At 42.8% G+C, this 27,283-nt stretch overlaps 1 protein-coding gene across 4 annotated transcripts in view; it reads right to left on the bottom strand.

Moving 5' to 3' along the window:
* Positions 1 to 27,283, bottom strand: part of VAV3 (vav guanine nucleotide exchange factor 3) — a 256,738-nt gene that overhangs the window by 131,185 nt on the left and 98,270 nt on the right. For all 4 annotated transcript variants that reach the window (XM_073642837.1, XM_073642839.1, XM_073642838.1 and 1 more), the window contains exons 3-7: positions 16,225 to 16,283; positions 8,716 to 8,781; positions 6,219 to 6,330; positions 3,652 to 3,744; positions 1,602 to 1,670 (exon numbers count right to left, since the gene is read on the bottom strand). In XM_073642837.1, coding sequence (XP_073498938.1) covers positions 1,602 to 1,670; positions 3,652 to 3,744; positions 6,219 to 6,330; positions 8,716 to 8,781; positions 16,225 to 16,283 — 399 coding nt within the window. The remainder of the gene's footprint in view (positions 1 to 1,601; positions 1,671 to 3,651; positions 3,745 to 6,218; positions 6,331 to 8,715; positions 8,782 to 16,224; positions 16,284 to 27,283) is intronic.

The following is a 27,283-nucleotide window of genomic DNA, read 5'->3' as shown; positions in this document are numbered from 1 at the left end:
ACATATGTTCAGGCTTTGAGTGAAGCAGACCGTTCTCCAGGAGTCTTCATCTCTGAAGACGCTCTATTCTTACAGTATAAGCCAATGGGAAGGCTCAGAAGGTGCCTGGGCCTTTTTTTGAGCGTTTTGACAGCGGTTTTGCTTGTAAAACCTCGAGCAGTTACTTCATTATTGAATGGAGTTAAAGTCCAGAAAACCTCTGTAAAAAGACACAAAAAAATGCTCAAAAAATGCTCAAAAGAACCGCCAAAAACATTGAAAAAGTGCTCAGGAAATGACAAAAAACTCTAAAAAAAAAGTCGCTTCAGCGAGAAAAACTGAAACGTCTTCCTCTTGAGAAGTCCACCTGAAAAAGTCAATGTGTGCAGATACTCTAGAGAGAGCTCAGGATATCTGTTCGAGACCATTTACCTTCCCTACAGGGGGATATGTATGAAGGCTACAGATCTAATAAAGCACGTCATCTCTACTATGTGCATTTTACCCAATGTCAATACTGGTCTTATAGACCCCATGGCTGATCTTATAGACCCCCATTTCACTATATTCAGTGGCTTTTAAATGAATGCTTCATGTGTCATTACTGGAGGTAATGGGACTGAATGAAAAACCTTTCAATGATTAAGAGGCGGGGAGCAATAATTTTGCCCATATGTTGTATATGCATATATACAATGTAACTGTAATCCTGCCTGTGATCATAATGAGATGATCAGAAAGTTTTTATCTATTATTACATTCAGTGGTCAAAAGGTAGTGTAGCAAAAGCTAAAATATTTTAGGATTTTTTTTATACAGATATTAAAGGGAATCGGTCAGCAGGTTTTTTCTACCTAATCTGAGAGCAGCATAATGTAGAGGCAGAGACCCTGAGTCCAGCAATGTGTTCTTACTGTCTAATTAATGTAGTTTCTATAAAATTATTGTTTTATTAGCAGGAGATTGTCAACAGAGGACTAGTAAACCTGCTTCCATGTATTCCAACCACGCCCCCACCACTGATTGGCAGCGTTCTGCCTATGCACAGTGTACACAGAAATCTGCCAATCAGTGGTGTGGGCGGGGTTATACAGAGCTCAGCATTCAGAGAACTGCTAGATCTACAGCAGATAAAACTGTGATTTTATCAAAACTGCAGAAAGCAGCCCAGTAAGTGACACATCACTGGAATCAGGATCTCTGCCACTAAATAATGCTGCTCTTTAATGGGTTAGTAAAAAACCTGGTGACAGATTCCCTTTAACACAAAACGCAAAAAGAAACATCACCAACTTCTTAAAATCTGTTTAAACATAAATGCTTGATTTAGACAGTAGATAATTATCCTATGACGCACTCCCTTTAAATGAATATATACACTATTATAGATGGATGGATGTTAATGATAGCCTCCACCTATGGTAAGTATCGAAAATACAACCTTAGGTACGTGCTGAGATGTCTGTGACTACAGGAGAGCCTCCATTGTACTGGTTTTGATGATAATATACTATTAGTCTTTTTCTACCTCTTCTTTGCCTGCAGCACGTTTTATGTTATAAAGAATAACTGGTGCACAGGGATGATAGCAAAGCCAACATTTTTAAATGTATTTGACTTACAGGAATATTAATAAATATTTTTTGCAAGTCCGCTGTGGGCAAGAATTTCTTCAGTGGATCCATAAAGAACTGTAAAAGAAGAATCAAATATGAAACCATTTGTTATTGCTCCACTTCACCCAAAAAAATGTAACAAATTTTCAAAACAGTCTCATCTAAAAGTAACAGCTACCAGTTCCTATGCAGACCAATGGATGCAGACTAGAAATACAATCTTTGTAATATGACCAGGAATCATACGTTACTCTCCATTCTATCCCTCTCGCATTTTTTTTTTTTTTTTTATTGAAAGCCCGAAATCGTACTATCTACCCAAGTGCCTAAAAATGTGGTGGTGCCACAAAAGTACACAAGGTCTATCACAGCCAACTCCCAAAAAAGAAGGGCCCCCAATAAACCTTTCCCCACCCGTCTGTACCAAAAGGTCCCAGTGAAAGTCACTGATCGGTGGTCTTCCCTCGCCGAAGCTTAGGGAGACCCAGTCATGCTCAGCATCCACCTAGGGTGCCACCCCAGTGGAGCTAGGAGCCCAGTCTAGACCAACGCTCCTCCTGATGAAAAGAGCCTGGTATTAGGAGAGAGCGCAACCTGATGACCACATACTCCGTCCCCCAGATCAGTCAAGAAAGAGGAACCCATATGGGAACCACACTCTGAAAAATCCTAGTGATAAACACACGTGCAAAGGTAGACACACAGTGAAAAACTAATAAGATACATAGTGATACAGTGTAATACTGTCTGGACCTTCAGATGGTCAATGTAAAAACTCCCCCATCCTAGCCAGAAGGCCCAAAATAAGGGTGTGTGTTTAAAAAATAAGAAAGAAGAAGTGTATACAATGCGCCATGAAACTCAGTCGGGGCCCTGCACCCAATGAGTTCAGGCACGTCAGGATCACCACTCCTGGGACACTTCTACACCTTGGGTTTTCTAACTTAACCCAAATTCATGGCTTTGATCCTATGGCTTGGGGGTCACCTAACTGGAAGATTATATAAGCCAATCGGTGAACACCCTGAAGATTCCAACTAGTGTGCCATAATCTATCTTCTTCTGCATCAGTGGGCGAGGCCAAACCCACCGACACCAGGAGACACTAAACCGGATGTTAGCCAAAAGGCAGATCACCTACGAAAAGTAAAAGAGCTAAAAAGGGAGCGAAGCATGACTTCTGAATTCAAGGGATCTACAGGGTAAAGTTTCTCCTTGAGAAGAGCGCCAAGTCAGCACAAGACGACTTATAGGCCATGCAATGTCCCCCTGGGAACTGAAATATGCAAATTGCCTCTTCAGAGAGCAATATGACTTGAGCTCTGGTGCCACCTGTTAGAAGTAGCATTCCTAAAAGTCAATATAGACCCTTTAACGAACCTAGACACATGACGTAGGATAAGAAGCAAAACCAAACACTCAATTTGCAGACACGTGTTTCGGGGTGTTTGCCCCTGATCAGTACAAAGCAGGACGACTAGTTTGGTTGGGTGAGAGGCCTCTGACAGGTGTTCTAAGGGGCAATGTTTATCCTTGTGGATAGCACCAAGTTGATGTGGTGAAATGTATAGGCCATGCAATGTTCTCCTAGGGATTTAAACCTGCAAATAGCCTTTTCACTGATGATGAGCAAACACCCTAAAACACATGTCTGCAATCAGACTGACTAGTTTGGCTTTTTATCATAAGTCAAATTTACTTTTAGGATTGCTCCATCCAATAGATGGCACTAGAGTTCCCGTCCTCTCTCTGAAAAGGCAGTTTGCAGAATTCAATGGTGACAGCAGTAGTTCACTGCCGCACTATGTAAATAGTGTAACATGCTTGGGAGCAATACATTATCTGGAATTGCAGCAGTTCTCACTCATTTTGAATGAGTGGCACAATATGCAGATATTTCAGTGGCACAAAGCTATCGCCGTACCACGGCCCTGAGTGCAGTGTGTTGCTATTGTATACCGAGTACTACCCAGATGATCCTACATAGGTCCATGAGATCCATTACAAGACGGATCATAATGAATCTGTCATTTCCATCCTGGATCCTGCCACATACCTTTTCTATGGATTCCAAGGTCTCGGAATACTTCTCCTCTGTATGCTTGATTTCTAAGAGGCAACAGCACCGAATGTCGCTCTCTGCAGTCCTCTACAAAGGAATAATAGCTCAATTACCATTACCACACTAAAAGAACAATTAAAGTAGCAATGATCCTAAAGGGTTTTTCAGCCCCATAATAAGGGCTGAATATGGTACAAATCACGTCAGCCTCAGACTGTTGCTGCAGCAGCTAGAGATCAGCCATGTGTGAAGATGACAAGTCATCATGGAGAAAGACCCACGTGGGGGTCAGGAAATATTGGTGTGTGAGAAACTCTGAATTAGAAAGGAAAATACAAATCTTTTGATATTTTCTTCTATGTATACAGCCTTCTAAAAATACTGTATGGGGCTAAAAAAAACTCCTTTAAATGGAGCAGAAAATGACTGTTCAAACCAAGCACCGATACTGGATTGCTTAGAAACATCAAGTGTGCAATGAGCTCCTGTGCTTGGCTTGAACGGCCATCATATTATATAGCACTGTGCACTTACAATTTCTCATTTTGCCTTTCTACCCAGTTAATTCTTCTCTTTTCCATTAGGTCTATGACATCAAGTGATTATAACCTGACTAGCTGAATCCTTCTAAGCTCTATGTAGAAACAGGAGGTCAATTTTCCCTGCACACTTATGAGTAACTGCAAAAGTCCCTGGGAGGGGGGAGGAGAAGCTGGGTCAGGATTTGAAGATGGGAATGATTTTTGCAGGGACAAGAAACTTCCTGTTTCTACATAGAGAATAATTAACTGGGTAGAAAGGCAAAATGAGCAATTGTAAGTACACAATGCTATATAATATGACTACAATATATTAAGAGGTTAAAACCTTTGATGTTAGGAGAGCTTCTTTAGGGTTGAATATTTGGCCTATTAAAAAAAGTGTGGACAAAATTGATACCCTAAGATTTTACACGGCAGATTATGACATATAGGGATTGTCTCTTTACACTTCTTTGACATCCATCGCGCCTTATAGTTTGCCATAGGCATAGGGCTACACGTTAAAAAAACTGCACACAAAAATGCAATGAAAAAATGCAAGTAACTTAATTTACTTAATAGGTGCAGAAATGGTGAAGGAACTCTGCAACATCTAAAAGTCACCAAATACCATTGTGGTAACGCAGCCATACATAGCCTTATCCAAGCTTATTTAAAGGGGTTTTACACTGATGTAATATTGACGGCCATAAATAGTCTGATCCCAGAAAATCCTATTAAGCCAGTTTTGCATATTAGATAACTTAATTGACTGACTTTTTCTGCAGACAGATAAGACAAGACAGTTCAATAACCTGGGATCAGCCAAATGTCGGCTATATGGCTCCCAGGCAACAGCAATAAATAGTGGCTAATTACACATGATTGAAAGCTAAATAACTAAGTTCACCACTAAAATAGAAAGCCAATATCACCACAACAGAGCCGCCATTATAATTATTAGTAATAATTGTAATATTAAAATCTATCATTCTTGATCCGTCAAAAGTCACCATGTGGTGAAGGCCACGGCAGCGCAGTGGTAGAAGAGGTTGTGGTGAAGACTACATGACACTGAGTACCATAAAGGCCCGGATCCACCATTGCCTTTGTGCCTATTTTTTGGGTAGTTTGTGCCTTTTTTTATTTGCACCCAGTTCATTCCTCTATTTGCGCCTTTCTTGAAGTCTATTTTGTATGTATGTGCTCCTTAGCGATTCCAGATGTATTCGGCTAATTCATCAATTGTGACTTTTTAAAAAGTCATAAAAATTTGACACAACTCTATTCCAGAAAAGTGACTAAGGCCACGGCCCCACTATCAGTATTTGGTCAGTATTCAGTCAGTATTTTTTCTCAGGAGTGGGAGCCAAAACCAGGTGAGGAACAATCAGAGAAAAGGTATAATAGAAACAAATCACCAATTCTGTATTTATCACCCACTCCTGGTTTTGGCTCCCACTCCTGAGAAAAAATACTGACCGTATACTGACCAAATACTGATAGTGGTGCAGTGGCCTTAAAATAAAATGCAACTGATGAATTGAGACCACAGTGATTTGTCTAAAGCGGCACCCATCAGAGGAGGAGAATCATTCAGGGGTGCTGGAGCGCTTCTAAGGCCTCATTTAGAAGTCAGGACTTTTTTTGGTCAGACAATAAAAACGGTCCGATTCCCTCAGTGTTTTGGATCAGATTTTCATCAGTATTTGGGCAGAAGTCAGTTTTTACTGTTAGTTTCTTTAGTGGTTTTCTCATATGAAATAAATCAATTGCCTAGCTTCTCCTATTGATTGAAACGATAATCATGGACCCATACACTTGTAAGGGTAATTTTGATCTGCATCTTGAATGAAAATTGAACATGTCTCAGTGATTTTTTTTCAAACACACAGTCCCCAAAAAACACCATCATGTGAACAGGCCCATAGATTATAATAAGAACAGGTTCTATCATGGACAGGAAAAGTGCATGCGTCTGAATGAGGCCTTATAGTCCTGGTGACAGACTGTAGCTACATTACTCTGAACTGTCCGTACACTGGGCACTGCAACCTCGGCCTTCATAAGATCTTCATACACTTCATCTGCTTCATCCTCCCGGTACACGCAGTCGTAATACAACTCATCATCTTCTTCCATCCCAGATTCACTGCAAAAGAAAACGCAGATCCATAGAGCAGACGGACAACGGAGGACACAAGGACAGGGCGCATATTGCTATATACTGCTCAGAGCCTTGGGGGGTTTGTGGCTAGCCCTCCATTGATATATTTGTTAGATGTTTTGTAGCACCATTTTTCTTTTGGTTTATCTCTTCTTTTCTGCCTGCATTATGATGAGCCTTCGGATGTGGAATTTGTCACGAAATCCACACAAAAAGGACATTAGAAAATGCTTAAAATATACAAAAGAAACTGAATATAAGCGTAACATTAATAGAAATGGGAAAACATGCCTATACTGTGTCCAGCAACCATCACAGAAGAAACAACCCAGGTTACAGACCCACGAGCAGCTGTGCCAGGACTGGGGTAGGTGCTGGGATGTGGGGCTTATGGCCACGGCCTCACTATCAGTATTTGGTCAGTATTTGGTCAGTATTTTTTCTCAGGAGTGGGAGCCAAAACCAGGTGAGGAACAATCAGAGAAAAGGTATAATAGAAACAAGTCCCCAAATCTGTATTTATCACCCACGCATGGTTTTGGCTCCCACTCCTGACAAAAAATACTGAGCAAATACTGACCAAATACTGATAGTGGGGCCATGACCTAAATGTGAGTATTTATGCTTAGTAACATGTAGCTTTCAGTGATGAGCGAGTATGTTTTGTTAACCCTTTCGCCGAGTATGCTCGGACGAGCACCGAGTATTTACAGCTGCTCGGTGATATGTTTGAGTCACTCCCGTGTGCATGATTTGCAACTGTTTGACAGCTTTATTACATGTGAGGAATGTGTAAGAAATAGACATTCCTCACATGTATTAAAGCTGTCAAACCGTCGCAAATCATGCACACGGGAGTGCCTCAAACATATCACCGAGCACGCTGTAAATACTTGGTGCTCGCCCGAGCATACTCGCTCATCACTAGTAGCTTTGTAACATTTTTTTTCCAGCAGGAATCCATCATTGAGGTTCAGATGACCCTGCTACCTTACACAGTGGTGAAGAGCAATGCAAACCTCCCATGCGTATACTGAGGCTTTTATTTCGTATGGGACATTTGGCATTTCTCTTGTTCCTGCAACTGAACCTCGTTGTGTCAAACCTGCTGATAGAAAAAAAAATACTCTATTTTTCACATGATTGCTTTCTTTTCATAAGATGATGTCGGAAAGAGGTGAAAGAGCACAAGGGAAGGCTCGCTGAAGGTTTAACCTTGGGCTCCTGGATTGGTGGGTCCTCATCCTCCACCTAATAAAAAAAATTCTATACAGCACAGGGCTGCTGCTTCTCCTGCCCAACTCAGGGTGTGTTTCTTAAAGGGAACCTGCCTGCAAGCTTTTGCTATGTAATCTGACAGCAGCATGATGTAGGGACAGAGACCCTGATGCCAGCAATGTATCACTTAGTTTACTGGGTGCAGCAGTTGTGATAGAGTCACAGTTTTCTCTGCTGCAGATCTAGCAGAGCTCAGTTGTTGAGCTGTGTATAACCCGTCCACACCACAGCTTTCTGTGTACATTGTATAGTGACAGAGAGCTGATAATCAGTGCTGGGGGTGGTGGTTGGACTAGGAGGCATGAGACCAGTTGTCCTGTAATAATAATCTCCTGATGATAAAACACTGATTGTACTGAAACAGAAAAAACACGGCCCAGTAAGTGACACATCACTGTAATCGGGGACTCAGCTCCTATATTATGGTGCTCTCAGATTACATAGCAAAAACCTGCTGACAGATTCCATAGAGTGGTTTCTTTTGTAGCTATGAGGAGACGGAGAGCCAGCCGAGTCCCTTACTAAACAAGAGGAGCAGCGGCTGAGAAAGCCCATCAGAAATGATAGTGGCCACTCATCCAGGAGGCAGAGGAGGACGGTGATGAACTAGTAGGACCATCATGGTTGGCCAGTCTACTGTTGCAGGAAAAGGGAACTGATTTTTCAGTCACAGCCACCTTTTCGTACGATCCAGTAGGTGTCGGTGTTCATATATCTAAACATCTGCCAAACTCAGATTAATGCATCAGATGGCCAGATAGTGACATGTGGTTCATCACTGCACAAAATATACTCCCTCTGCTCCAGAACCAAATGGCGGCGTGCTTTACTCCACTCCAACCAGCGTTTGACATTGTGCTTGGTGATGTAAGGCCTGTGTGTGCTGCAGCAGATATATGTACTGCAGAGGCAGTTTGGCACTCTAGTGATTGACACAACAGAGGACAGGCCATTTCTACGTCCTCTGCACTTGGGGCCACAATCTACAGCTTTGTATGGTCCACTTCTTCAAGGAGGAGCTGCTGTCACTCGCAGACATTTCCACTCCACAACACCAGCAATACTTGATTGATAGACACATTAAATACCTACTCAATGAGGTCAGGCAAGGCTTTGTAGATGTCTTCATCTTGCACACTCTCTTCTGTTGGAAAAGGCCTAAGTAAATGCACACAAGACAAGCATTACACATTTTCTACAGAAGCACAAGAAAAATAAAGTGGTTTTGTAAGTTCTCCACTCCAATATTAAATATAAAAGTTAATGTGCAACTACAAATGATTAAACTGTATGGATCCAAAACCCATCCTACTCAGCGTTATCTGGATCCAGGTAATGGACTCCTTCAGGGACTTTATTTTTACTTAAATGCATGTTTTTTGGGGTTAAATATAATTTTTGCAATTGGGTTTCCTAAGAAAAAAGATTTGCACCGTTTGGCTCCTACACTGGCTATGGGCACACAGAGTTTTCAAGGAGGTTTTGGAGCAGAATCCAAGAGGAAACTCTTCAAATCCTTCTCAAAATTGCAAATCTCCTACAAAACATTGGAGGTTCTGCTCAGTTTCCTCTAAGAAAAAATCCGCAAAAAGATTCTGTGTGCACATAATCATTCTCTGTTTACCTGCTGGCTGCAGAATGAGTTAACTGGAATCCATCAGTGAGCTTGTTCTGGGTATTTGTAACTTTTATCTGTCCTTTACTGAGCTTTTCTCACCTGATTTATGACAACAGACCAGCTTAGGGAAGCTCAATAATAATAATAATAATTTTTATTTATATAGCGTCAACATATTCCGCAGCACTTTACAATTAAGTGGGGACATGTACAGACAATAAATTCAATACAAGGTAAGACAGTTTAAACAGTTACATTAGGAGTGAGGTCCCTGCTCGCAAGCTTACATTCTACAAGGAAATGGGGGGACACAATGGGTGAAAAGTGATTGTTATTTCAGGTCTGGCAATTATAATAAATAGGGATTTTCATATAAACCTGCAGATCTGGTCATCAGCCAGTATGTTTAAGTGCAATAATCAAATATCGAGTGCAGTTATCATGTGCATGGAGGGTGTGGAGACAGATGAATAGTAGGGAGCAGATTCAGAATAATATTTAGAAGGAGGGAACAGAGGAAAGTTAGTTTACTGAGTAGTTGAGGTAGTAGGCTTGTTTAAAGGGATGGGTTTTTTAAAGCATGCTTGAAGACGTGGGGGCCAGGTATCAGTCGGATCGTCTGGGGTAGAGCATTCCAGAGAACTGGTGCAACACGAGAGAAGTCATGGAGACGGAGATGCGAGGTTCGGATTATGGGGGATGTTAGTCTTAGGTCATTTGTAGAACAGAGGGCACGTGTAGGGCGATAGACAGAGAGCAAAGAGAAGATATAGGATGGTGCAGAACTGTGGAGAGCTTTGTGGGTGAGAGCGATGAGTTTATATTGGATCCTGTAGCGAATGGGTAGCCAGTGTAATGACTGGCGCAAGATGGAGGCATCGGTGAAACGGCTGGACAGAAATATGACCCTTGCTGCCGCATTCAGGACGGATTGGAGAGTAGAAAGTTTGGTAAGAGGGAGACCGATCAGAAGAGAGTTGCAGTACTCCAGACGAGAGTGAATAAGAGCGACAGTAAGAATTTTAGCAGTTTCAAAGGTGAGAAAAAGTCGGATTCTGGAGATGTTTTTAAGATGCAGGTGACAAGAGCGAGTGAGTGATTGTATATGGGAAATAAAGGAAAGTTTAGTGTCAAATATGACCCCAAGGCAGCGGGCGTGCTGCTTGGGAGTTATGGGTGATCCCTCCAAGGTAATTTCAATGTCATGTAGACTTAGGTTAGTAGAGGGGAGAAACACAAGAATTTAAGGTTTGTAGAGATTCAGTTTAAGATAAAGGGAGGACATAATATTAGAGACAGCAGACAAACAATCCTTGGTATTTTGTATTAGGGTTGAGGTGATGTTAGGGGAAGAATTGTATAATTGTGTGTCTTCAGCATAGAGATGATACTAGAACCCAAATCTGCTGATTGTTTGTCCAATAGGGGCAGTGTATAGAGAGAAGAGGAGGGGACCTAGGACTGAGCCCTGCGGGACCCCGATAGTAAGGGGACGAGGAGAGGAAGAGGAGCCGGCAAAAGATACTGTAAGGGAGAGGTCAGAGAGGTAGGAGGAGAACCAGGAGAGAACGGTGTCCTTGAGGCCTATAGAGCGGAGCATAGTGAGGAGGAGCTGGTGATCCACAGTGTCAAATGCTGCAGAGAGATCCAGGAGAATCAGCAGGGAGCAGTGACCTTTGGATTTGGCTGTTAGTAGATCATTAGAGACTTTAGTGAGGGCAGTTTCAGTGGCGTGTAAGGAGCGGAAACCAGATTGTAGAAGGTCGAGGAGAGAGTTATCTGAGAGATAGCGGATTAGACTGGAGTGGACCAAACCTTCCAGGAGTTTAGAGATGAATAGAAGGTTAGAGACAGGTCTGTAGTTAGCAGTGCAGTTCTGGTCCGGGGATGGCTTTTTAAGTAAAGGGGTTATGATGGAATGTTTAAGTGAGGAGGGAAAGATACCTGAAGAAAGAGAGAGGTCAAATATTTTAGTCAGGTGAGTGGTGACCACCGGTGAGAGAGACTGCAGGAGATATTAGGGAATGGGGTCACTGTTGCAGGTTGTAGGCCAAGAAGAAGCGAGGAGCTGGGTAACTTCTTCTTCTGTAACAGGCTCAAAGATGGCTAGTGAGCTTGACGTGCGGCAGGAAAGGGGATCCAAGAAATGGGGAGATTAGGCTGAAATGTCCTGATGGGTGTGGTTGATTTTTTCTAGGAAATAAGTGGCCAGATCCTCCCCGCTGAGGTTGGTGATGGGGGCCTGTGCTTTAGGGCTCAGGAGGGAGTTTAAGGTTTCAAAAAGTCGTTTTGGATTGTTGGACAGTGAAGTGATGAGGGTTGTGAAGTAGGATTGTTTGGCGAGATGAAGGGCAGAGTTATAGGTTTTGAGCATAAACTTATAGTGGATGAAGTCCTCTGCTAAAAGAGATTTTCTCCACTGTCGCTCTGCACACCTAGAGCAACGCTGAAGAAAGCGTGTTTGCATTGTGTGCCAGGGCTGCCGTTGTCTGTCAGGTCTTTCTGCGTGTAGAAGGTGCTGCTTCATCAAGGGCTCTCTTCAGTGTATTATTGTAGCGTGACAATGCTAAGTCTGGACAGGAGAGGGAGGAGATGGGGGCTAAAGATGTGTGCAGACTGTCCATAAGCTGCTGGGTATTAATGGTACAATAAAAGACATACAAAATATTTACAAATACCCTGTGAGGAAAAGCTCACTGACGGATTCTCGGAAAACTCATTCTGCAGCCTGCAATACGCAGGGAAAAAAAAAGTCAAATGGTGTAAAATTTGTAATGAAACCCAATCACAAAAATGTTTTTTTAGCCCAAAATATAAGGGTTTAAAAGGGTTGTCTGGTGAAAACAAGCGATATCTTATCCAACAAATTAGTGATGATGTGTTGATCGGTGGGGTCTGATCTCTGGGACCTGCACCGATCAGCAGATCAGGGAATGTATACCCCCATTAGAATGGAGCAGCGGTGCACATGCCCGACACACGCTCCACTCCTTCCCCGGGGCTGCTGAGCGCTGCGCTCTGCTTATTCTGGCAGCCGCATAGAGAATGAATTGAGTGGTGGTTGTGCGTCCAACCTGCCGCACCATCTAAAATGGGCATGAAAGTGCCCTGCTGGGGACACAGATTCACACTTGTTACATTTTAGAAGAACACATTCTTACATTTTCTAATGGGCTTCCTTACAACTTCCTTTGTTACAACCAAAAATCTAATCCAACAGAACATACTAAAACTATCCATATACAACCAATAACATCTAGGACTGTCTGAGTGTATAAATTCATCTAGTCTTGTGTATAATCACTGGACACCATCACTTACGGACCCCTTCCTGGACCACCCTTCTCACTGTCACAGTGTACAATTACCGTAATAACGGCCTGCGGCTCATAACGGAGGAGAGTGAATAATTCATCATTGAAATCAGTGGTTAAATGAATATCCACTTGACTTGGTAATGGATTTTCTCGGGAAGGATCATGGGGATGTTTCTCCCATGTCCTACTTTACAATAACAAGAATTTTCTTGTAGAATTAATATTCTGAGATTTTCTCGTGCTGCATAATAGATGCAAACAATAGACCTCGATAAAATATTCATGCCTCGTTCCCGTGTTATAATATTAAGCACAGATGTACTCACGGCTATTGAATCAAGTAATGTAAGGTGTGAGCAGCACAAAGTGACACCACAATCATCAATCACGTGGATGGGAAGACATGACTACGGTGCAATTTACCCTAGCCTCACATATCAGGCTTTAGAGCTTTCATGTGTTCTTACATATATTGGTGTATGTCTACCAGTCACAGAGGCATACCCCAACACTGGATGTAGGGTGCAGGGGTCAGTAGATTGTAGGAGTGTAGCACTGGTAGAACTGTGAACACACGAGCTGCAATGAATGAGTTTAAAGGGAATCTGTTACCAGGACCCTGATTCCAGCGATGTGTCACTTACTGAGCTGCTTGCTGTAGTTTTGATAAAATCACTGTTTTATCAGCAGTAGATTATCACTAGAGGACTAGTAAACCTGCTGCCATGTAGTCTCCATATTCATGACCTCTATATAACTCCACCCCCAACACTGATTGGCTGCTTTCTACCTATGCACAGTGCACACAGAAAGCTGCCAATCAGGAGTGTGGGTGGAGATATACAGGGCTCAACATTCAGAGAACTGGAACAAGAGACAGTGCGTGTATCAAAATTACAGCAAGTATTACAGTACACTGCTGGAATCAGGGTCTTTGCCCTTATATCATGACAATCTCTGATGAGGTAGTAAAAATCTGGTGGCAGATTCCCTTTAAAGAGAATCTGCCACCCGTTCGAGGTTTTCACGTTAATAATATGGGCATACAGGTTGTATACAGCTGAAATTGGTCATACCTGTATGGCTCCTGGATGATGCCTTGCTCAGTAAAAATCATCATTTATAGTTTTGATCTTCCAGGCTGTGGAGGGTAGGCTGCCCGGAAGATAACACTGCCTCCGGTCTTCATTATACAGATTTTTTCCTCCCCTTCTCTTCAGACTTTCCTTTGACATCACATGTGCGGCCGGAAATACTGTGCCTGCGCCTTCAGCCTGCCGACTCTCCTCTGCACTGTTCTGCCCTTCTTTGGGCGCTGTCTTCAATTTTGATGTGCGCAGGCGCTGGAGAGTCAGTGTAACTTCCGGTCCCAGTGATCTCCGGCGCACAGTAAAGGTGAATTCCCCACAGTTCAGAGCAGCGACAGCAGGCCGAATATGCAGGTGCAGGATTTCCGGTAGCGCACATAACGTCAAAGGGAAACTGAAGAGAATGGTAGGAGAAATCTTGTATAATGAAGATCGGAGGCAGTCTTCTCTTCTGGGCAGCCTTCGCCCCAAAGCCAGGAAGAGCAAAACCATAAAAGATGATTTTTACTGAACGATGCCACATCCAGGAGGCATACAGGTATGACTTATTTCAGCTGTATACAACATGTATGCCCATATTATTAATGTGAGAACCTCAAAAGGGTCACAGCTTCCCTTTAAGGGGTTGTTCCATCAGAAACACTAACATTATTAATGGGGATCCCGCTGTCTGAGCCAGACTGAAGAGGCTGCTCTGGCTTACATAACACAGCCATGCATTAGCATGTGATACTACATTTCCATTGAAGGTAAAACACACAGCTTTGGTAACAGATGATTGCTGAAGATTCAGGTAGCTGTATCCTGTGTTCAAATAATTCTAATAAGGGGCTGATGTGGAGGTCTGAGTTGCCTATTTCCCGTAGCATTCTGCTCCCCCTCCGCTGCCTCCTGGTTTTCTGATGAAGGACAGTCCACACCAGTGGAATAGTTGCGACGCTGGCCAGAACTGTTCACTCTCCTATGTTTCTATCAAAGGCAATCTGATCAGCTTCAAGCACCAATTGCAAGTTGTATTACAAAAAGCTATCAAGCACATGCTCCTTGCCTTAGAAACTGGCCACCTCTGACAGGCTGCAGAGGTGGCCGATAATTTTGGCAACGAACTGTAACCTATAGAATTAAAAATCACTCCATTCTTGACGACGGAGAGCATTCTTAATAGCAGGTAAATTGCAAATTAATTACATTGTACAAGCACTTTGTAATTCTACCCATTTAATGAGATAAGACAATCACTCTAAGTGTTTTTGCAGCCAGGGTTTGCCATGTTTTGCAGGCTTTGGGCCCAGTAAGACAATCCCATACAGTTCATAGTTTATCTGAGCCTAATTGCCTCTCTGTCTATCAATGCTATTTATTTTTTAAAGGAACCAGTCAACACAGAAGTCCAGAAAGTAATGTTAAAGGAAACCTGTCATGGAAAATAACACTTGTAAGATGGCTGCCAGACAGGTCCTTGAGGGGAGATATTTATCATCAAGGTTGATAGCTTTGGTGATGTAAACCTGGGAAAGCATGCTCCAGCACATGTAGTACTGACAGGGTTAAAAGGGCGTATCATGGTCGGTTTTTACAAGCAGTCATAAGAGATGGGAGGGATTGGCTGCTCACATACCCCACCCCGGGGTGTGGTTTTGGTAAATAAAATAGAGACAGTGTCTCATTCAGTGTCTCTGGCTGGAGGTATGGAGACCTCCAGCACGTTTGTGCTAAAGAATACTGACCGTGAGCGGGCGAACCCACCATATTGTATGGACTGTTTATTTTCTGTTTTTGTTACTCTGTGCTGGACAAGGCTATGTTTCGTTTACTTCTAAGAGTGTGGTTTATGAAGTTGCAATAAACCTGCCTTGGACATTTAAAAAAAAAAACGCTTCCTGTCCCTACCTCAAAAGCAGCTTAGTGAGTACAAACCCTACACACTATTAAACAGTAGATATGGGGTTAATCTTCAGGTTATCAGTGCTCTGACACTGCAGCGGCAGCAATGAGAGCTCTGCTGTCGAGAAGAAATTAACTTTATTCCTCCCGGCAAAGTTTGGCTTCCAGTCATCGGGGTGACGCCTGCACGGTTTCAGTCACCAGTATATAGAGAGCGGTAGCTGTACCTGCACCCCTGGCTCTGACTGACAGCCGGCTCTAATGCTGAGCTCTGATGTTGAGCCAGCTGTCAGTCACCACCGATTCATTCATTCTCTATGGCACTACCAGAAAAAGCTGAGTGCTCATTCGTCTCTGGCAGTCCCATGGAGAATGAATGACATTTCAGTGCACAGCACTTAAGATCATGGGGAATCCCATTGGTCAGACCCCCACTGAAGAGCAAATTATCAGATTATTTTATGGGATAATAAGGAATAGATAGCCCTTTAAATATTTGGATTATTGGGAACATTAGGATTGATGAAATCTTTCTGGAACAATGTAGTCCTCGCTGTGTCCTTGTGATGCAGCAGTGCACTAAACAAATCCTGACCACAGAGGCTAATGGCTCGGAGTCTGGAAAGTATCATTTCTGTAATTACAGGCGATGGACTTTCCAGAAAAAAAGTAAAAGAAACAAAAGATGCCTGACCTTATTCCACAGGAAAGTGCGATGGGCGTATGAGACAGCTTGGATAAAGTTTCTATAACCTGTAAAAGAAACACAGACAGTTTACATTTATGAGGCTTTTACTGCAGAAATTGAGAACATTTTTAATCCAGCATTAATTTAGTTTGAGATGAATCAGAAAAGATGTATAATCAGGTGATCACAGAGATGTATATAGAAAGAGCAGCGACTACAAAGCAGACAAGCAAATACAGCGGCAGGTCCGAATGTTAATCAGGGCGCCATTGCTGGTCCTGATGAACCGCGGAAGGTCCAGATGTTATTCTCTCATCAGTGCACCATTGCTGATCCTGATGAACCGCGGAAGGTCCGGATGTTAATCTCTAATCAGTGCACCATTGCTGGTCCTGATGAACCAGGGAAGGTCCGGATGTTAATCTCTAATCAGTGCGTCATTGCTGGTCCTGATGAACTGCGGAAGGTCCGGATGTTAATCTCTAATCAGTGCACCATTGCTGGTCCTGATGAACCGCGGAAGGTCCGGATGTTAATCTCTCATCAGTGCACCATTGCTGGTCCTGATGAACCACGGAAGGTCCGGATGTTAATCTCTAATCAGTGCGTCATTGCTGGTACTGATGAACCGCGGAAGGTCCGGATGTTAATCTCTAATCAGTGCACCATTGCTGGTCCTGATGAACCGCGGAAGGTCCGGATGTTAATCTCTCATCAGTGCACCATTGCTGGTCCTGATGAACCAGGGAAGGTCCGGATGTTAATCTCTAATCAGTGCGTCATTGCTGGTACTGATGAACCGCGGAAGGTCCGGATGTTAATCTCTAATCAGTGCACCATTGCTGGTCCTGATGAACCGCGGAAGGTCCGGATGTTATTCTTTAATCAGTGCGTCATTGCTGGTACTGATGAACCGCGGAAGGTCCGGATGTTAATCTCTAATCAGTGCACCATTGCTGGTCCTGATGAACCGCGGAAGGTCCGGATGTTAATCTCTCATCAGTGCACCATTGCTGGTCCTGATGAACCGCGGAAGGTCCGGATGTTAATCTCTAATCAGTGCGTCATTGCTGGTCCTGATGAACCGCGGAAGGTCCGGATGTTAATCTCTCATCAGTGCACCATTGCTGGTCCTGATGAACCACGGAAGGTCCGGATGTTAATCTCTAATCAGTGCGTCATTGCTGGTTCTGATGAACCGCGGCAGGTCTGGATGTTAATCTCTAATCAAGGTGCCATTGCTGGTCCTGATGAACCACGGAAGGTCCGGATGTTAGCTCACTGATTAGTGATTATCTCTGGTCCTCATGAACCGCGGCAGGTCCGAATGTTAGTCTCTAATCAGTACGCCATCTCTGGTATTGATGAACTATTTCAGGTCCAATTTCTGATCACTAACCAGTGCTCTACCTCCGGTTCTAATGAGCTGCGGCAGGTACAAATGTTTTGTCCCTAGGTGATAAATATCCAATGTTGTAGACATGCTGGATAAACTGTAGACACACTGGGAATATAATGTACCTGTACTGTTTATACCTGACTATCAGGTATTACAGGGCGGGGCTCAGATGTCCTCCGTTGGAGCTGTGGTCGAGCTTGTATGCAGCAGCTCCATTTACTGTCTATTGGAGCGATAAAGATTACAGCGGACTGTACTCACTAAAATTTTCACTCCCTAAGACACTGAGCAGAGCTGTAGAGCGCATGCAAGACTGCCGCTCCATTCAGTGGGGAGACACAGGAACACTTTCTTATATTTGGTAGGGGCCCTTAACAATTAAACACTTCCTGTGCATAATAAATTGTAAATATTGGTCAACCCCTTTAAAGGAAATCTGTCAGCAGGTTTTCGCTATACAATCTGAGAGCAGAATGATTCCAGCGATGTGTTACTGACTGGGCTGTGTTTTGCTGTTTTAAGAAAATCAGTGTATTATAAGAAGGAGATTATCACTAGAGGACTAGGTGTCTCCTGCCTCCTGGTCCAACCACGCTCCCACTACTGATTAGTAGCTTGCTGTCCACTTACAGTTGGGTTCAAAAATATTTGGACAGTGACACAAGTTTTGTCATTTCAGCTGTTTAACAAAACATATTCAGGATACAGATATATAATCAATATGGGCCAAAGTGCAGACTCTCAGCTTTAATTTGAGGGTATTCACACCTAATTGGAGTAAAGGTTTAGGAATTACAACTCTTTAATATGTAGCTGCCTCGTTTTAAAGGGACCAAAAGTAATTTGATGATTATCTTAAAAGCTTTTAAATGGGCTGCATGGGCTATTCCCTCATTAATCCATCATCAATTATTCAGGTAAAAGGTCTGGAGCTGATTCTAGGTGTGGCATTTGCATTTGGAAGCTGTTGCTGAGAACCCACAACATGCGGTCAAATGAGCTCTCAATAGAAGTGAAACAGACCATCATTAGGCTGAAAGAAAGAAGAAATCCATCAGATGGAAAGCAAAAATGTTAGGAGTGGTCAAATCAACAGTTTGGTACATTTTGCAAAAAAAGAGCACTGGTGAGCTCGGGAACTCAAAAAGGCTTGGATGTCCAAGGAAGACAACAGTGGTGCATGATCGACGAAGCCTTTCAATGATGAAGAAAAGTCCCTTCACAACATCCACCCAAATGAAGGACAAACTCCAGTTCTGCTCCTAATGTTCATTTTGTGTTATTGTTCTGCACTGCTTTCAAGATTTGAGTACCATGTTATTAACTTCTATTGTGATTTCCCTTCCCTCAGTGATTGTTTTTCTATCTTGTGATTGTATTTCTTCTTCTCTTTATAAATTCAATAAATAAAGTTAAAAAAATGAACACTTTCTGGTAAGTAGGTTTTTCAGTATCTAAGTCTACCATAAAGAGAAGACTTCATGAGAGAAAATACAGAGGGTTCACCACACGGTGCAAACCATTAATCAGCCTTAAAAATAGAAAGGCCGGAATAGACTTTACCAAAAAACATCTGAAGCATCCAGCCCAGTTCTGGAAAAGCATTCACAGGACGGATGAAACTAAGATCAACCTGTACCAGAATGATGGCAAAGAGAAAGTATGGAGAAGGCTTGGACTGGCTCATGATCTAAAGTACACCACATCCTCTGTAAAACATGGTGGAGGCAGTGTGATGGCGCGGGCATGTATGGCTTCTAATGGCGCTGGGTCTCTAGTGTTTATTCATGATGTGACCGAAGACAGAAACAGCCGGATGAATTCTGAAGTGTACAGGGCGATACTCAGATTCAACCAAATGCAGAAAGATTGATTGGACGGAACTTCACAGTCCAGATGGACAATGACCCAAAACATACTGTGAAAGGGACCCACCACATTTTAAGGTAAAGAAGTGAAATATTCACCAGTCAATAACCAGATCCCAGCCCCATCAAGAAGAATTTCACATTCTTCAGACAAAACTTATGGCAGAAAAACCCACAAACAAGTAACAACTGAAGTCATTTGCAGTAAAGGCGGCAAGGCATCACAAAGGACGTTTGGTGACGTCCATGGCTTCCAGACTTCAGGCAGTCATTGCCTGCAACGGATTCTCTACAAAGTATTAAAAATGAGCATTTTATTTACAAGAAAGTTAATTTCTCCAATTACTTTTGAGCCCTTGAAATGAGGAGGCTTTGTAGAAAAATGGCTGCAATTCCTAAACATTTCACAGGACATATTTGTTTAACCCCTTTAATCAAACCTGAAAGTCTAAACTTCAATTCTATCTCAGTTGTTTAATGTTAAATAAAAAATAGTGGTATGCAGAGTCCAAATCACCAAGATTCGGTCACTGTCCAAATATTTCTGGACCTAACTGTATAGAGCACACAGAAAGCTGTCAATCAGTAATAGGGGCAGGGTTATACAGGGCCCAACATTCTGAGCTCTGCTAAATGTGTGGGATTCTATCACAACTGCTGCACCCAGTGAACTAAGTGACACATCGCTGGAAAAAAGGGTCTTGCCCCTACATCATGCAGCTGTTAGATTACAAAGCAAAAACCAGCTGACAGACTCCCTTTAAGTGTTATCTGGCTAATATGGAGATAGTGATAGTTTGTGAGAGTTGCCAAAAAGTACCCAAAACACAGCTGTATAAGCAGCCTTACATGTTGGCAGTCATTGCAGTTCTGGTCTTGAAAGAATAGGAAAACTAAAGAGGTACATTAAGGCCACGTGTACTACTATTCTTGCCTTAAGGGCTCATACCCATCACCGCTAAAAAAATCGGTCCAATGTTGTTCCTGAAAAATCGGATGAGTGTCATGCAATTGTTCTCACCTAGTATCCGAATGACATGCGAATGCAATGCGATTTTAACATTAGCTTTTACATAGAGTAATTCTGTATGTCACTTAAAGATACTTTTCAAATGAAATATTCTTAAAAACATATATATATATATATATATATATATATATAGAAATATGTGAGTGAGATATATAATCACTCAGTACTTTGCATGTGTAGCTTACTGTACATCTATTTAAGTAATAAATAAATGAAAAAAAATGGAGTGTGGTCACCCATAATTTTTATTAACCAGTTGAGGGAAAGCCGACAGCTGGGGTCTGATGTTTATAGCATGGGAAGGGGATAATACACATGGAGCTTAAGGCTATTAATATCAGCTCATTTTGGTCCACTCCTCTTTGCAGATCATCTCTAAATCATTAAGAATTTGAGGCTGTCGCTTGGCAACTCGGAGCTTCAACTCCCTCCATAAGTTTTCTATGGGATTAAGGTCTGGAGACTGGCTAGGTCACTCCATGGCCTTACTGTGTTCTTTTTGAGCCACTCCTTTGTTGCCTTGGCTGTATATTTTGGGTCACTGTCTTGCTGGGAGACCCAGCCACGACCCATTTTTAATGTCCAGGCGGAGGGAAGGAGGTTGACACTCTGGATTTTACGGTACATGGCTCCATCCTTTCTCCCATTGATGCGATGAAGTAGTCCTGTGCCCTTAGCAGAGAAACACCCCACAACATAATGTTACCACCTCCATGCTTGACAGTGGGGACGGTGTTCTTTGGGTCATAGGCAGCATTTCTCTTCCTCCAAACACAACGAGTTAATGCCAAAGAGCTCAATTTTTGTCTCATTTGACCACAGCACCGTCTCCCAATAACTCACAGAATCAACCAGGTGTTCATTGGTAAACTTCAGATGGGCCTGCACATGTGCCTTCTTGAGCAGGGGGACCTTGCGGGCATTGCAGGATTTTAAACCTTTAAAGCGTAATGTGTTACCAATGGTTTTCTTGGTGACTGTGGTCCCAGCTGCCTTGAGATCATTAACAAGTTCCCTCCATGTAGTTTTAGGCTAATCTCTCACCTTCCTCATGATCAAGGATACCCCACGAGGTGAGATTTTGCATGGCACCCCAGATCGATGTCGAATGACAGTCATTTTGTATTTCTTCCATTTTTTTACTATTGCACCAACAGTTGTCTCCTTCTCACCCAGCGTCTTACTTATGGTTTTATAGCCCATTCCAGCTTTGTGCAAGTCTATGATCTTGTCCCTGACATCCTTAGAAAGCTCTTTGGTCTTGCCCATGTTGCAGAGGTTAGAGTCTGACTGATTAATTGAGTCTGTGGACAGGAGTCTTTTATACAGGTGACTATGTAAGACAGCTGTCTTTAATGCAGGTATTGAGTTGATTAGGAGCGTCTAACTGGTCTGTAGGAGCCAGAACTCATAATGGTTTGTAGGGAATCAAATACTTATTTCTCACTGCAAAATGCAAATAAATTTATCTAATTTATACAATGTGATTTTCTTGATTTTTTTTTTATATTCTCTCAATGTTATAATTAACCTACCCTTAAAATTATAGACTGTTCATGTTTTTGTCATTGGGCAAACTTACAAAAACAGCAAGGGATCAAATAATGATTTCCTTCACTGTATACAGTTAGGTCCATATATATTTGGACAGAGACAACATTTTTCTCATTTTGGTTCTAGACATTACCACAATGAATTTTAAACAAAACAATTCAGATGCAGTTGAAGTTCAGACTTTCAGCTTTCATTTGAGGGTATCCACATTAAAATTGGATGAAGGGTTTAGGAGTTTCAGCTCCTTAACATGTGCCACCCTGTTTTTAAAGGGACCAAAAGTAATTGGACAATTGACTCCAAGGCTATTTCATGGACAGGTGTGGGCAATCCCTTTGTTATGTCATTCTCAATTAAGCAGATAAAAGGCCTGAAGTTGATTTGAGGTGTGGTGCTTGCATTTGGAAGGTTTTGCTGTGAAGTAAAGATGCGGTCAAAGGAGTTCTCCATGCAGGTGAAACAAGCCATCCTTAAGCTGCAAAAACAGAAAAAACCCATCCGAGAAATTGCTACAATATTAGGAGTGGCAAAATCTACAGTTTGGTACATCCTGAGAAAGAAAGAAAGCACTGGTGAACTCATCAATGCAAAAAGACCTGGGCACAGAAGACAACAGTGGTGGATGATCGCAGAATAATCTCCATGGTGAAGAGAAACCCCTTCACAACAGCCAACCAAGTGAACAACACTCTCCAGGAGGTAGGCGAATCAATATCCAAATCTACCATAAAGAGAAGACTGCATGAAAGTAAATACAGAGGGTTCACTACACGGTGCAAGCCACTCATAAGCATCAAGAATAAAAAGGCTAGACTGGACTTTGCTAAAAAACATCTAAAAAAGCCAGCACAGTTCTGGAAGAACATTATCTGGACAGATGAAACCAAGATCAACCTCTACAAGAATGATGGAAAGAGAAAAGTATGGCGAAGGCGTGGTACAGCTCATGATCCAAAGCATACCACATCATCTGTAAAACACGGCGGAGGCAGTGTGATGGCTTGGGCATGCATGGCTGCCAGTGGCACTGGGTCACTAGTGTTTATTGATGATGTGACACAGGACAGAAGCAGCCGAATGAATTCTGATGTCTTCAGAGCCGTACTGTGTGCTCAGATCCAGCCAAATGCAGCCAAACTGATTGGTCGTCGTTTCATACTACAGATGGCCAATGACCCAAAGCATAAAGCCAAAGCAACCCAGGAGTTTATTAAAGCAAAGAAGTGGAATATTCTTGAATGGCCAAGTCAGTCACCTGATCTCAACCCAATTGAGCATGCATTTCACTTGTTAACCCCTTAAGCCCCGGAGCATTTTTCGTTTTTGCATTTTCGTTTTTGCTCCCCTTGTTCCCAGAGCCATAGCGTTTTTATTTTTTGGTCAATATGGCCATGTGAGGGCTTATTTTTTGAGGGACGAGTTGTACTTTTCAACGCCATTACTAGTTTTACCATATCCTGTACGGGAAAACGGGAAAAAAATTCCAAGTGCGGTAAAATTGCAAAAAAAGTGCAATACCACAGTTGTTTTTTATTTATTTTTTTTACCACGTTCACTGAATGCTAAAACTGACCTGCCCTTCTCATTCTACAGGTCATTATGAGTTCATAGACACCAAACATGTATAGGTTATTTTATATTTAAGTGGTGAAAAAAAATTCCAAAATTTGGTAAAAAAAAAAATAAAAAAATAGCGCCATTTTCTAAGACCGGTAGCGTCTCCATTTTTTGTGATCTGGGGCTGGTTGATGGCTTATTTTTTGCGTGCCGGGCTGACGTTTTTATTGATAACATTTGGGGTAGATCCGATGTTTTGATCGCCCCCGTTATTGCATTTTATTGCAATTTTGCGGCGACCAAAAAACGTAATTCTGGCGTTTAGAATTTTTTTCTCGTTACGCCGTTTACCGATCGGATTAATTCTTTTTTTATATTGATAGATCGGGCGATTCTGAACGCGGCGATACCAAATATGTGTATGTGGGGTTTTTTTTATATATATATTTTATTTTGAATGGGGCGAAAGGGGGGTGATTTAAACTTTTATATTTTTTTATTTTTTTTTATATTTTTAAAAACTTTTTTTTTTTACTTTTTGCATGCTTCTATAGTCTCCATAGGAGACTAGAAGCAGCAACTATCCGATCGCCTCTGCTACATACAGGGGACGAGCAGGTCCCCTGCATGCAGCAGAAATGGTCCTGTGCTATGAGCGCCGACCACTAGGTGGCGCTCATAGCGACAAGATCATGACAACCACAGGCATCTGCTGCAGACCCTGGGTTGTCATGCACGCCCATCGGCGACCCGCGATCACGTGACGGGGTCGCCGGTGGGCGGGGCTTATGACGCGCTACCCGGAAGCGCGCGTTAAATGCTGCTGTCGGAGATTGACAGCGGCATTTAACATGTTAACAGCCGCGGGTGGATCGCGATTCCACCCACGGCTGTTGCGGGCACATGTCAGCTGTAAGAATCAGCTGACATGTGCTCCGTTCAGTGAGGGCTCAGCGCAGCAGCCCTCACTGAACGGGCAGTACGCAAATATGCGTACTAATACGTCCCCGGTAAGTAAGGGGTTAAAGACTAAACTTCAGACAGAAAGGCCCACAAACAAACAGCAACTGAAAACCACCGCAGTGAAGGCCTGGCAGAGCATCAAAAAGGAGGAAACACAGTGTCTGGAGATGTCCATGAGTTCAAGACTTCAGGCAGTCATTGCCAACAAAGGGTTTTCAACAAAGTACTAGAAATGAACATTTTATTTACAATCATTTAATCTGTCCAATTACTTTTGGTCCCTTTAAAAACAGGGTGGCACATGTTAAGGAGCTGAAACTCCTAAACCATTCATCAAATTTTAATGTGGATACCCTCAAATGAAAGCTGAAAGTCTGAACTTCAACTGCATCTGAATTGTTTTGTTTAAAATTCATTGTGGTAATGTCTAGAACCAAAATTAGAAAAATGTTGTCTCTGTCCAAATATATATGGACCTAACTGTATGTCATTCACATATTTCTATCTATCTATTCAATGTATATACACTGCTCAAAAAATAAAGGGAATACTCAAATAACACATCCTAGATCTGTATGAATGAAATATTCTCATTGAATACTTTGTTCTGTACAAAGTTGAATGTGCTGACAACAAAATCACACAAAAATCATCAATGGAAATCAAATTTATTAACCAATGGAGGCCTGGATTTGGAGTCACCCCCAAAATGAAAGTGGAAAAACACACTACAGGCTGATCCAACTTTGATGTAATGTCCTTAAAACAAGTCAAAATGAGGCTCAGTATTGTGTGTGGCCTCCACGTGCCTGTGTGACCTCCCTGCAACGCCTGGGCATGCTCCTGATGAGGTTGCAGATGGTCTCTTGTGGGATCTCCTCCCAGACCTGGACTAAAGCATCCGCCAACTCCTGGACAGTCTGTGGTGCAACGTGACGTTGGTGGATGGAGAAAGACATGATGTCCCAGATGTGCTCAATCAGATTCAGGTCTGGGGAACGGGCGGGCCAGTCCATAGCTTCAATGCCTTCATCTTGCAGGAACTGCTGACACACTCCAGCCACATGAGGTCTGGCATTGTCCTGCATTAGGAGGAACCCAGGGCCAACCGCACCAGCATATGGTCTCACAAGGGGTCTGAGGATCTCATCTCGGTACCTAATGGCAGACAGGCTACCTCTGGCGGGCACATGGAGGGCTGTGCGGCCCTCCAAAGAAATGCCACCCCACACCATTACTGACCCACTGCCAAACCAGTCATGCTGAAGGATGTTGCAGGCAGCAGATCGCTCTCCACGGCGTCTCCAGACTCTGTCACGTCTGTCACATGTGCTCAGTGTGAGCCTGCTTTCATCTGTGAAGAGCACAGGGCGCCAGTGGCGACTTTGCCAATCCTGGTGTTCTGTGGCAAATGCCAAGCGTCCTGCACGGTGTTGGGCTGTGAGCACAACACCCATCTGTGGATGTCGGGCCCTCATACCACCCTCATGGAGTCAGTTTCTAATCGTTTGTGCAGACACATGCACATTTGTGGCCTGCTGGAGGTCATTTTGCAGGGCTCTGGCAGTGCTCCTCCTGTTTTTCCTTGCACAAAGGAGAAGGTAACAGTCCTGCTGCTGGGTTGTTTCCCTCCTATGGCTCCCTCCACATCTCCTGGTATCTGCTCCATCCTCTGGACACTACGCTGACAGACACAGCTACCCTTCTTGCCACAGCTCGCACTGATGTGCCATCCTGGATGAACTGCAGTACCCGAGCAACTTCTGTGGGTTGTACTGTAGACACCGCCTCATGCTACTGTACCTCTAGGAGTGAGAGCATTGGCAAAATGAAAAAGTGACCAAAACAACACCCAAAAAGGATGAGAACAGAGAAATGGTCTGTGGTCACCACCTGCAGAACCGCTCCTTTATAGGGGGTATCTTGCTAATTGCCGATCATTTCTACCAGTTGTCTGTTCCATTTGCACAACAGCAGGAGAAATTGATTCACAATCAGTGTTGCTTCATAACTGGACAGGTAGATTTCACAGAAGTGTTACTGACTTGGAGTAACATTGTGCTGTTTAAGTGTTCCCTTTATGTTTTTGAGCAGTGTATATATCTATTCTATTGTGATGGGTCACACTGTGATTTTACTGTACTCGGCTGATGAAATGTTGAATTTTCTAGGAGATGGGTGTGTAAAAATCGGACGGCACATGCATGCTCCAAGTGCTGTGCGATTTTTTTATCGCACCCATTGACTTGCATTGGTGAGTCTCGTCCGATATACGCGGCCACTCGCAGCATGCTGCAATTTTTTTCTCAGTTCGATATTAGCTGAGAAAAAAAATCGCAGATGAGCAGGGAATCATGAAATAACATTAGTCAGAGCGCAATCCGATTTTTTATCGGATTGCACTCGTCCGTTTTTCTCGCAGATGAGTATGAGCCCTAACACAACCTCACACAAAACTGAGCTGTCATATTCTGTCCATTTATGGCTTTACAGAGCAATGGCAAGTAACCTGAAAGAACAGCTCTGGACCTTAGAAGCCAATTCTGACAACTATTTCTATTTTATTGCCTAATACACCCTGGTCTATTCATCAAAGCGGCATTGTCTGCACGCTACAGTCACTACCACTAGCACACGCTCTAATACTGTCATAAACCTCCTCAAGGTCATCTCCGCTTTTTACAAATCCAAAAT

The sequence above is a fragment of the Phyllobates terribilis genome, unplaced genomic scaffold, assembly GCF_046119375.1.
Source record: "Phyllobates terribilis strain yellow unplaced genomic scaffold, ASM4611937v1 Scaffold_8__6_contigs__length_399053987, whole genome shotgun sequence".
Classification (NCBI taxonomy): Eukaryota; Metazoa; Chordata; class Amphibia; order Anura; family Dendrobatidae; genus Phyllobates; species Phyllobates terribilis.
This window is presented reverse-complemented; position numbering and strand designations above follow the sequence as displayed.